At 45.4% G+C, this 12897-nt stretch overlaps 1 protein-coding gene across 1 annotated transcript in view; it reads right to left on the reverse strand.

Moving 5' to 3' along the window:
• Positions 1 to 3281: 3281 nt before the first annotated feature.
• Positions 3282 to 12897, reverse strand: part of PARP14 (poly(ADP-ribose) polymerase family member 14) — a 94016-nt gene continuing 84400 nt past the window's right edge. Inside the window, exons 40-42 of the mRNA XM_084642727.1 lie at positions 10757 to 10902; positions 8081 to 8255; positions 3282 to 4882 (exon numbers count right to left, since the gene is read on the reverse strand). Coding sequence (XP_084498853.1) covers positions 4593 to 4882; positions 8081 to 8255; positions 10757 to 10902 — 611 coding nt within the window. The 3' untranslated portion in view covers positions 3282 to 4592. The remainder of the gene's footprint in view (positions 4883 to 8080; positions 8256 to 10756; positions 10903 to 12897) is intronic.

Here is a 12897-nt window from a genome sequence, read left to right on the forward strand (position 1 = left end):
TAAATCATTATTTAAATCAGCAGGCAGGACACCTTGATTTAAATAATCAATTTTAATCATATTTTGGTTATTTTCCAAAAGATAGATTGATTCTCTTTGTTTGTTAAGCATTAAAACATGTTGATTTGCAACTAAATAGAGCCTTTACACTAAATTTGTTAACCAGGAGGATTCATTACATCTATAAAAATTTATTAAAGCCATTTTTTAGCTTAACTTATATGTATTCCAGTTCTAGCGTAGGCCTTGCTGCAGGCCTAGGCATAACTAATAGTGTGAACCAAAGGCTGTGAACCAGAATAGGCTTGGCCTAGGCAAAATAACAACATACTAGTTATTAGCTAACACCAAGTAAGCACATTCCTCACTTGTGAGGATGGTACAGGAACATCTAGAGGTCTCAAATAACTGCATAAACACATTTCTAGGCGAAGGAACAGGCACACACTGGCCCCAAGTAAGATAAAGATGGGACAACAGGATAATGGAAGAGGATTTTCTGTTCAGACTAGCAGATACAAGGATAAGGGTGGTAACTAACCACGTCAGAAGTGTAATATGCAATTTGTTTCTACCAATGTATAAAAGGGGAAGTCATAGGAGGAGCACTTTTGTCCAGCCTAGGAGACAGCAGAGACTCCCATGGCTGACTGAGCTGGTCCATTCTCACAGGCGTACATGTGTTGGTGTACGCGTAGCGCCTTTGGGGCACGAGGAACTGGGCTTCATCGACAGTAAACCTGGCTGAGCACCTTCGCCACTGAACCAAGCCTGTGATCTTTCTTATGAGTAACATCGATGTCTGCAGAATTAACATGCTGCACCGTCTGCTAGTCTAACGCAGCTGACATCGGAGCTCCAAGAACAGTAACATTCTTCAGCACTTAACAGTTAGAAAATGGTGAATGATGCAATTCTTATTTACTAGATAATGATTAATTTTTTTACTTAAGATTTGTGCCAAGTTCTATTTGGGTGGAAATTCAACTCAAATGCGCAAAAAACAGCATTTTATTTCTGTAAATTAAATAAATACCTTAAATATGCTGGATTGGATACATAAGAAAAAAGTTTATCAAAACATAGTTTTCATTTAAAGCTGATTGATTTATTAAGCAAAGAAATTAGTATTCGTAGTGAATTGAACTGATTGTTTCTGGTCATCATGGCCCAGGGTTAGGGGGGGAAGCTGTCCCAAAAGTCAGGGAGTGGGGCCCCTGCCCCCCCATTGGCTCCACCCCTGCCCTACCTCTTCCCCCAAGGCCCTGCCCCCAGTTAAGCTGGAAGCCAGAGCCGGGTGGGGAGCCTGGGCCTCTTAGGGTTGCCAGGTGTCCAGTTTTCAACTGGAACACCTCGTTGAAAAGAGACCCTGGCAGCTCCAGTCAGTGCAGCTGACCAGGCCATTAAAAGTCTGGTCGGGGGTGCAGCAGGGCTAAGATAGGCTCCCTGCCTGCCCTGGCTCCGCGTGGCTCACAGAAATGACCGCCATGTCCCTGCAGCCCCTAGGCACAGGGGCAGCCAGGGAGGCTCCACGTGCTGCCCCTGCCCCAAGCGCTGGCTTCGCAGCTCCCATTGGCTGGGAACTGCAGCCAATGGGAGCTGTGGGGGCGCTGCCTGCAGGCTGGGCCAGTGCATAGGGTTGCCTTGCTGTGCCTCCGCCTAGGAGCAGGAGGGGGATGCTGGCCACTTCCGGGAGCCGCCTGAGGTAAGTGCTGCCTGGAACCTGCACCCCCTGCCCCAGCCCTGAGCCACCTCCTGTACCCTGAACCGGTTATTTGTAGCCCCCCCCCCCCCGCACTCCAACCTTCTGCCCCAGCCCAGAGCCTCCTCCCACACTCCAAACCCCTCAGCTCAGAGCCCCCTTCTGCACCCCATACCCCTCATCCCCAGCCCAGAGCCCACAGCTGGAGCCCTCACCCCCCCTCCCACACCCAAACTCCTTTCCCCAGCCCTCAGCCACACTCCAAACTCTCATCCCTGGCCCCACCTCAGAGCCAGCACCCCGAGCTGGACCCCCACCTCCACCACCTCCCACATCCCAACCCCCTGCCCCCGCCTGTTGAAAATGAGCGAGTGAGCGAGGGTGAGCAAAGGAGGATGGAGTGAGCGGGGCGGTGCCTCAGAGAAGGGACGGGGCAGACCTTGGGGAAGGGACAGGGCAGTGGCTGGGACAAGGGTGTTAGGTTTTCTGAAATCAGAAAGTTGGCAATGCTAGGGCCCCTCCACCTGCTGGGGGTGGGGGACCCCCAAGAGCAGCCTCTGTCCCTGCCCCCTGGACACTTGCCCAGGGCAGGTGAGGAGTCCACGGCTCCCCACAGCTGCTTGTGCAACTCTTACCCCAGCCTGGCTCTGGCCAGTGGACGGGGCCTTGGAGCAGCAGCTCAGCCCTGGTAAGAGCCTCCTGGGCAGCTGTAGGGAGCCATGGACCCAGAGCCCTGCGTCCCCGTTCCAGCACCCCTGCTTCCACTTCCGTGAAGGGGCAGCAGCCTGAGGGTCTGTGCACAAGAAATGTGTCTGAGAGGCCAAGGGAGGAAACGGGGCTGCAGCCTGTTGAGACCCAGGGAAGCGTAAAACACCTGGGATCCAGAGACTGGGATTCCCCCATAGCAATCTGGAGGGCAGCCACTACTGGTCCTTTCCTTTTTGGAAAAGTGCCGGATACACATTGCTCTATAAATAATAAAAAATATTTTACTGTGTTAGAAAAGAGGGAGACTCTGAACCAGATGCTCCCCTCATGTTGCTCCTTCTTACCACTGTGGGGTGGGGTTGTTCTTGTGGCTGTGCTGCAATTAACTCATCACTAGAGTAAATCTCTGGTGTATGTGCAGTGGTTCTCTAGCAATCTTAAGGTGCAATGCGGTATTTTAACTGTTTCTCAAAGGTCCAATAAATAGGGCATCATAAAATCTCCAATGTACTGCCATAGAAACATTTACCATGGTTGGTGGGAAGCATTATTCACTTTGATGGAGAGTTTCTGCAACAGAGCAGAAGGGAACACCAAGTGGCAAAGAAGAGAGCCTGTGGTTTAAACTGTCCGAATCACTTCAAAAATTAAACAGTCGATGGCCCACCGCATCAGTCAATCTCTGTTCAGCAAAACCTTTAAGCTTGTACTAAGTGAAATGCTGAATTAGGGCCTACACACATAGTGCTGTCAAATACACATAATGTACAAACTGAATAAAGAGACTAATTTTTCTCTAAACCCTTTCAGTAATAGTGAGCCTATGTATCACTTGTATCATAGCAGACAAAAATGTTCAGACAAAGGTTCATTTTAATTGATTGTGTCTCTAATAGCGGTATAACTAATAACCCTATAATACACCATTCACTATTCAGAATAATTAACAGCTTTACTGAAGACACCAGAAATATGACACTGTGGTATAAGTGGCAGCATAAGAAGTTAATATCACTGTTATGAATGTACCTAATTTTCAGAAGTACAAATATTTTAAAACTGGCTTTATGAAGCTTATCAATAGATGGCTTTTCAATCGTTTTCTAGAATTCAGTAATTTTAACACATCCCCAGAGGTTACCAGCTATACAAGGTTATAATTTTACAGAAAAAGGGCTTATTATGCCTCAAGATTGTGCAGAAAGAATGCCAGCCTTCTCAATATGATGATTATCTTGAATAGTCCAGAAGGATTGATTTTGTACTTGAATGTATTGATTCTGCAGGATGCTGAATGAAGTGCAAAAGCACCAGCAGTCAGCTAGGCACCTGGGAAGAAAGGCATCTGGATAATACAGAGAAATGTGCAGAATACCCATATAGACATGAGCCCTAGTAAGTAGGAGATTAATAGGATGGGGCAAAGGTGATTTACTGAATGTAACTTATGTGCTTTGTGGCTATGTTTTTGGGTTTTCCTTGAACCCTAAGCTAACCAGGAGCAGTAATTTGCTGAGAGTGATTAATATGTATACTTGGAAAAAGTTGAGATCAAGGGCCCCCACGCTTGTGGCATACACGTCTGAGGGTTTGAAAGACACTCTCTTTCAGCTATTCAGTGCCTTATGATGTGTTCTGTGAACAGCATCCTTACTGATGCACCAGCCTGCTACACTCAGTTTACTTTAGGTTGTGGGTAACAAAAAATTGCATCCAACAGCCCTTCCTGCTAAGAGCCCTATCTACCTAGCCTGAATGTGCTATTCTCACAACCACTGTTGCCTCTAAGCTGTGTGCGTGTGCACGTGCACACAGATCCTAAACACCATGTGCACAAAAATTTGCACAGAAGCACAACAATTTGTACAGAAGAAATTTTTTGCGCACACGGCCTGTCAAAAATTAGAGGGAACATTGCTCCTCATCGACACCAAAATTATGAGCACTGTTAGGGTGCATGTTAAAATCTACTTAACCTGGTCTCCTTAATATTATTTATATATATTTAGGCAATTGGCTATATAAATGGTCATTTGAGTCAATAAACCAAAATATAAAGAGCTATAAGAAAGCCAGTACTTTTCTCATTCTTCAAATTTCTGGTTACAAAATTATCCTTGCGATATTATTCAAAAAATAAAGGCACCAAAAAACCTCTTCCACTGTTTTTAAAAAATAAATCTTATCTTCTAAAAGTAATAAGGTATTCTGGATAAGCTTGAATGTCATTAAATATGACAAACATTGATGGATGAACCATGTTATCAGTCACACTATCATACAGGTCAGTAGGATCTGCCAAGTTTTTTGCTGGTGGAGTGATTAATCCTGCTTTTCCAGTGCAATATTCTCCAGTGAGAACTCGAGCAAGGTACATGTATTTTCTGCCACTCCCATCGGGTCTAGAGTATCCATCGTGAGCAGAATAACTGGCATCAACAGCAAAATAGGTTCCATTTCCAATTGCTGCACCTGTGATCAGAAAGACAAAGTTTTGAAAACTTTTAAAGAACAACAAGACTTTCATTTTTATGTAACCCCTAAAACACGCAACCTTCTCTTCTATCAGTGAAAAAGGATCATTTGAAATTAAAATTAAGAGTCTGACAGCATCGTTCCAGCCTCACTTGGAATAGGCCCTTGTACCAAAATATCAATCATAAGTTTACTGAGATGACACTTTATCACTGAGCTAATAGTCATGCAGACTTACTTTGCCTTATGGTGAAGGAGGTTAAACTTTCTCCCTCTATTTGTCATTGTGTAGTTTTCTATCTATCCTATCCATCTATCCACTATCCCACATGGCAAACATTTAGAATTTTTTAATTATAAGATTATATAATTGTAATTATAATATTCTAATTATACTTCACAGAGGCGGAGGAATCATGGTTCTTCATCTGGGACCTGTTTCTCTTTTCTGAAAGTGGGAGAAAGCTTCTAATGCAAATAGTCAAAAATATATGCAGGGAATTGAATCATATTGCTAAAGGCTTCATCCTTCTTTGCCCCGTCTGCTCTTTGCTGTGCATCACATCTGTTCATTGTGTCATGTAGAATACTATCCCTGCTCCTGCAAAGTATGTATTCTGAGTAATCCAACTGAGTTCAGTGCTTAAAGCTAAGTACAGGCGCAAGTCTTTGCAGAATCAGGGCCTCAGATAGTCTCGGCGCCAAATACAATGTTTTGGTTTGTAGCACCCAAAGACAACTGTATGATCAGTGCAGAACATCTCAGATTTATATGTAACAGAGTTGTCCATAACGCTAGTTAAAGAGGAAGAATGTATATATTAAATTTAACTCCTGTGAAAAGTGCCCGATTGAGTGGTGTCATCTAATTATCCCCAAGAACAGATACAGCACAAGCAGCCGCGGAAGCTTTCCCCACACTGTTCAGCCAATTTGTCTCATATCTGATAAGGTGGCACCATTTTCTAGGCAGAAAAGATAATTGGTTGTATCTCTATGTCCATTCACTTTGTAATATCGCAGCTGAGCATGAACAAGGAAGCCAGGCAGTGACTGTTCTGATTAACAGTTTTTGTGAGGTAGGTAATACATTTCATAATATAATCAACTTTCACAAAGGCCACCAAAGTTTTAAATGATTTTAGATTTGCAAAGTACGATGATCTCTCTCTGCTTGTCTGCAGCTGATATTGTGCACGGGCCAAGGGATTAACCACTTGACATTGATAAACTCCTCAGATCTTATTCACAATTTACGATTTTTAGACAATAAACCAGGCGTGGGCAAACTACAGCCCAGGGGCCACATCTGGCCCTTCACACTCCCGCGAGGGAGTGAGGTCCAGGGCTTACCCTGCTCCATGTATGCTGTGGCTCCACGCGGCTCCTGGAAGCAGAAGCATGTGCCGTCCCTCAGGCTACTACACATAGGGGCAGCCAGGGGGCTCCGCATGCTGCCCCTCCCAGCACCGCCCCCGCAGCTCCCATTGGCCGGGAACCGTGGCCAATGGGAGCTGCAGAGGCGGTGCCTGCGGATGGGGCAGCATGCAGAGCTGCCTGGCCACACCTCCACATAGGGGACGGGGGGACATGCCGCTGCTTCCAGGAGCTGCTTGAGGTAAGCACTGCCTGGAGCCTGCACCCCTGACCCTCTCCTGCACCCGAACCCCCTGCCCTAGCCCTGATCCCCCTCCTGCCCTCTGAGCCCCTCGGTCCCAGCCCAGAGCACCCTCCTGCACCTCCAACCCCTCATCCCCAGCCCCACCCCAGAGCCCACACTCCCAGCTGGAGCCCTCAGTCCCCCCCTGCACCCCAACCTCCGGCCCCAGTCCGGAGCCACCTCCCACACCCTGAACTCCTCATTTCTGGCCCCACCCCAGAGCCCTCACCCCTTCCCGCATCCTAACCCCCAATTTTGTGAGCATTCATGGCCCGCTATACAATTTCAATACCCAGATATGGCCCTCGGGCCAAAAAGTTTGCCCACCCCTCCAATAAACAGTACAAATAAACTGAAAATAAAAGCCTTCAAATTAACCAATAATGAAAGCATGTTATCTGGCTAGACTTATAAACCCTCCAAAACATAAGAAAACCCTTTAGCTTAAGGAATGATCTGTCTGTCTGATAAGAATAAACAGCTGCGTAATTAAGATATCAGCACAGGTATATCGGAACTCATTAGCTAGGCATTTCATAACTACTGAATACAATAGCGCACTTCAGAGCCTGGACGGATGGTGACATATGAACAATTCTCATATAAGAACATAAGAATGGCAATACTGGGTCAGACCAAAGGTCCATCCAGCCCAGTATCCTGTCTTGTGACAGTGGCCAAAGCCAGGTGCCCCAGAGGGAGTGATCCTAACAAGTAATGATCAAGTGATCTCTCTCCTGCCATCCATCTCCACCCTCTGACAAACAGAGGCTAGGGACACCATTCCTTACCCATCCTGGCTAATAGCCATTAATGAACTTAACCTCCATGAGTTTATCCAGTTCTCTTTTAAACCCTGTTATAGTCCTAGCCTTCACAACCTTCTCAGGCAAGGAGTTCCACAGGTTGACTGTGTGCTGTGTGAAGAAGAACTTCCTTTTATTTGTTTTAAACCTGCTACCCATTCATTTAATTTGGTGGCCCCTAGTTCTTATATATGGGAACAAGTAAATAACTTTTTCTTGTTCACTTTCTCCACACCACTCATGATTTTATATACCTCTACCATATCCCCCCTTAGTCTCCTCTTTTCCAAGCTGAAAAGTCCTAGCCTCTTTAATCTCTCCTCATATGGGACCCGTTCCAAACCCCTAATCATGTTAGTTGCCCTTTTCTGAACCTTTTCTAATGCCAGTATATCTTTTTTGAGATGAGGGGACCACATCTGTACGCAGTATTCAAGACGTGGGCATACCATGGATTTATATAAGGGCAATAAGATATTCTCAGTCTTATTCTCTATCCCTTTTTTAATGATTCCTAACATCCCTTTAGGATATGCTCAAGGCATGCACAGAAGAGTCTACTAGGTCATCTAATACTTCCTTCCCTCCATACAGAATTATTCCCCATATTTACTAATTCTTTGCCTCTTTCCTCACCATGCACTGTGCATATGACACCATTATCACACATCATGTCTCACTCATCCATTCCCTGTTTAGGAAATTAACTTGCTTTGAATAACAATTTACCATTCTTTCCAGCAAAACCACGATTAAACCCATTGTAATTAATTGTGCTCAGTGAGGAACTAGGTGTTCCATGGAATAGGAGATTCTCATTATTTGTGTTGCTATTCTTTTTGTCCAGCGACTGTTTTTTGATTTGGTAGGTCTGCCACAGGTAAGGATTTTGTATCCTTTCAATCTGCAAAGTTAGAAAATAAAACACATTATTGATAATGCCCAATATCTAGGATGACAGCAAAGCATTAAAAAAAATAACAAATATAAATTAATTGGTTTTCAGATCACTCTGCCCGTGTGGTGTCTATTTAGAGTTGGGACGCTGGAAATCCAAACATTACAGAATGTGAACCAATAAATAACCAGAATATGATAACCTAGAAAAAGTCTTTAGTTTGACTATTTTCTTTTAATCACTTGAGCTTTGCCTCATGTGCCAAGTATGTGGAGCAAACACTGGCATGTTCTCAGCAAAACGATAACGTTTTTAGAGGTATGCTGTTGTATTCTGCTATTGTGGTATTGCCAGCAGCAAAAGGGGCTTTTGAGTAAGACATCTGAACATCTGAACTTTTTGCTGACAGTTCTCCCATTAAAGGGGAGAATTGTAGAGCTACCATTATGCTTTTACAAGAACAAGCTTCTTTTCTAGATCCCAACTTGGGAGTTAAAACTATGTCCTCAATTGTATAACTTAGCCCGCTGAAAACTGCCATTTAAGAATACACTTCCAGGGAGCAAATTTTGCTGGCCTACTCAGGAAAGCAATCTATTTGTAAGGAAATGGTTCCAGGGATCAACCTGGTATATCGGCATCAAAGCCCTGATCCAACTCCCACTGAAGTCAATAGGAAATGTTCCTGTTGGAGCTGGCCCAGAGAGCACTGGTATAAAAGCTTCCAACTGGCAAATTAATGTTACTAGAATCTAGAGCTGGAGAAGCTTGCTTAGGTCATGCCATTGCATAACTGTTCCCACTGTATGCTAATTAGCATTTTGCTCCATATATTTTTTTAAATGTGCCAAGTGCTATGGCATTCCTCTATTCTCTCAGAACATTATTCCTCAAGGATAGAGGATCTCACCACTGGCAAGTGTCCTGGGATATTCACAATACTTCCTCATTCTTAATTTCATCTGATTTCTCCTAGTTATATTCCCTTTTCATGTTAACTAATTCCGCTTTGTCCTTGATGCTGACACCTTTGTAAAGTGTTTTACAATTTATATTCAGGCAAAACTTACTGAAGTCAGGGGCCTGTATCCTGGAACCAGCACATAGCTTGAAGGGGATCTCCCTATGGGGCTCACAGGGAAGGAATCTGTCCCCCAAGCTGTGGATTAATCTCTGCGGATTAAAGGAATTGCTCTATGACTGCTACTGTAGCCTCAGGGCTGCAGAAGTGTGTGTGGCCAACCAGCTCTCCACCTGCAGAAGGATCTGTGTAGAGTAGGTGCCATTCTCCTGGACCCAATGTTCCCCTTGCCTGCCTCCCACCATGTACAATGGGCTGTTGGTTCTTCGCTTCCTACAGGACAGAGTCGCACAATGCAGAGATATGTGCAGATCTCCTGCACAGGATTCCTTAATCCTGATTCCTTTCAGCAATAAAAATGCACTGTAGACGAAGAAGCAGGATTTGGCTCAATGAGAGGTTTGCATAAGTAAGGACTTCAAGAGTCAATCATTTACTTGGTGGAGATTAATCTGATTGTTTCTTAGAGATGGTTTACTGTAACATTCACAGCAGACAGATTTTCAGTTGATTTCCGACTATGTATGTGTGTAAGCCTATATTTCATAAATAAATTACCTTCAATATCTCATAATTTGGGGATACTGAACACAGACTGCTTGAATGCCCAATCACCCTAGGATAGGGGTCCACAAACTTTTTCTGTCGTGCCCCCCCATAACCATAATGGACTCTGTCCGCGCCCCCCCGGAGCCACGGTTGGGGGCTGGGAGTGGGGCGGGAACTGAAATCGTGGTTGGGAGCCAGTGTTGGTGTCAGGACCTGGTGCCGGTGGCCGGAGCAGGAGCCATGGTTGGGAGCCAAGGCCGTGGCCAGGAGTGGAGCCAGCGGTGGAGATGCAGCTGGGGCCATGGCCAGGAGCGGAGTCGGGGCCGGAGCCACAGTTGGGAGCCGAGGTCGTGACTAGGAGCAGAGCCCAGTTGGGATTGGGGGCTGGGGCCGCTACCAGGAGTGGAGCCATGGCTGGGGCTGGGACTGTGGCCCAGGTCGGAACCCAGGGCCAGGAGTGGAGCCATGGCAGGGTCCAGATCCACAGCTGTGGCTGGGAGCGGGGCCAGGAGCTGCAAACCAAAGCTGGGGTCAGAGCTGGGGCAGAGCAGGGCTGGGTGATGCTCCCTCCCTGCTCCCTGTGAGGCTGGCCCAGGCCTCACCACACCTCCCCAAATGTTCCTCCATGCCCTCTAGGAGCCCCACAGTTTGGGGACCACTGATCTAAGCGTTGACAGCCACTATCATATGATATTAGAACGGAAAATTTCCTTAGATTTGCAATGAAGTTTTGGATTTTATCAATAACCTCAGTGTGTAGTGTTGGGGAAATACAGAACTGGAAGGGGTGACTACAAATAAATACTTAATAAAAAATAAAAGATGAAAGTTTCTGTTTAAAAAACAAACAAAAAACTTCACTCTCATGTTACTTCACCTTCTCTATTTTGAATGTGGAGCAGGTTTTTAGAAACTTCTTCTGAACATCTTGATATTCTTGCTGTGCTGTATTTATCATAACCACTTTGACACGTTCTTGTTTCATATCACACCACTCTTTAGGGAACGCTACTAACTGTTTACCTGCAAAGTAAACATTTTGTTAATAAATACAGCAAGAACTGACTCTGCTTATACGGGCTTGTGCCTTATTAAAAACTGAAAAAAGAGCACCTATTATCGATTCTTTTCTTCCACAGATTCTTTGGCAAGACTATTCTTTGCCATGAATACACCATGGCTTCTGTAGCACAGATTAGATTTTCTGTTTTGCTACCAATCTGAGCTCTCACTTACCAAACAAAAACAATTAACTAAAGTAAAGTTTAGAAATGTTGGGAAATTTTACTCATTACTTCTGGACCACTCAACATTTTGGGCCTCAGGGTACAAACTATGGTAAACGGGACAACTCGCATGACTAAGGACAATTCATGTGAGTAAAGAGTGGCAAGACTGGATCTTTTTTATATGGAATGGTATTTGCTTCTTGCTTATAAAATTATATCGGTAAATCAAATGATTTATTAGCAAAGTGATTAAGCTGAGAAAGAATATGGCTACAGCTAATTCACTCTTCTGTCAGTAAGAGATATTTGTTTATGGAGGTCCTGATCCAGTACATAAACATGTACTTTTGCTGTGTCAGGGGTCTGAATACGGTTCTACTGGCATTACTGTAAAAGGTTTTGGAAAACATAATCCACAATGAAATATGGAAAAGAACAGAGGCACATTTACAGTTTAGTATATTCGGGGCAGGTGGAGAGCAGTGGCTGCTGGCTGGCCACCCAGCTCTGAAGGCAGCGCCACGGCCAGCAGCAGCGCCATACCATGGCGCCCTTATTTTCGCACTACTGCTGGCCGTGGTGCTGCCTTCAGAGCTGGGCTCCCGGCCGACAGCTGCAGAGCTTCCTGCAGTCGGGGAAGATTCCTGGAGCTGGGTCTGACCCGGCCCTGGGAGAAGCCCCTGCAGGGGAAGAGGCAGCCCAGCCAGGACCAGCAGCTGGAGTCTGGCATACTGAAGGAGCCCTTGGCCAGGGCTCCCCCAACCCTGCCCCTCCCTGGCTACAGGCCCAGCGCCCCAGCATTCTGGGGTTAAACGGGCCTTGGGCTGGCTGTGTATGGGAGGGTGACCACGGGAAACCCCCGCCAACCACGGTGTCCTGCTAGCAGTAGTATTGCCTTCCGAGCTGGGCATCTGGCCAGCGGTTGCTGCTCTTCAGCTGCCCAGCTCTAAAGGCACCGCGGCCACCAGAAACAGCACAGAAGTAAGGGTGGCAATACCGCGACCCCTGTACAACAGCCTTGCAACTCCCCTCCCATGACTCCCTTTGGGGTTGGGACCCCACAAATTTAGTATCTGAAACGGTGAAATTTATTATTTTTAAAATCCTATGACCATGAAATAGACAAAAATCGACCCTGATTTTGGTAGGGCCTTACCTTTGAGGAAAGATTGAAACAATTGGATTTGTTTAGTCCGGACAAGAGGACAGAGAGGGGACACGATAACAGTTTTCAAGTACATAAAAGGTTGTTACAAAGAGGAGGGAGAAAAATTGTTCTTCTTAACCTCTGAGGATAGGACAAGAAGCAATGGGCTTAAATTGCAGCAAGGGCGGTTTAGGTAGGACATTAGAAAAAACTTTCTGTCAGAGTGGTTAAGCACTGGAATAAATTGTCTGGGGAGGTTGTGGAATCTCCATCACTGGAGATTTTTAAGAGCAGGTTAGACGAACACCTGTCAGGGATGGTCTAGATAATACTTAGTCCTGCCATGAGTGCAGGGGACTGAACAAGATTACCTCTCGAGGTCACTTCCAGTCCTATGATTCTATGAAACTCAGTTTAAAATTATGTGCTGGCTTTCTGACACAGCTGCTGTTACATTTCAAACTAAAATTGCTAAGTGGAATCACTGACAGTGGTAGGTAATGCCTAGCAACTGAAAATGTATGGCAAGAGATAGGTTTACTTCTGGGCATAAGTCTTCATCTAGACTAGAAGCATTGCTGTTGGATGACTGAGAAATCTGAATTCTTTTTACCCCTTCACACTGGTATAAGGGGTAACTTT

The sequence above is a fragment of the Lepidochelys olivacea genome (genome assembly GCF_965140295.1).
Source record: "Lepidochelys olivacea isolate rLepOli2 genome assembly, chromosome: 11".
Lineage (NCBI taxonomy): Eukaryota > Metazoa > Chordata > Testudines > Cheloniidae > Lepidochelys > Lepidochelys olivacea.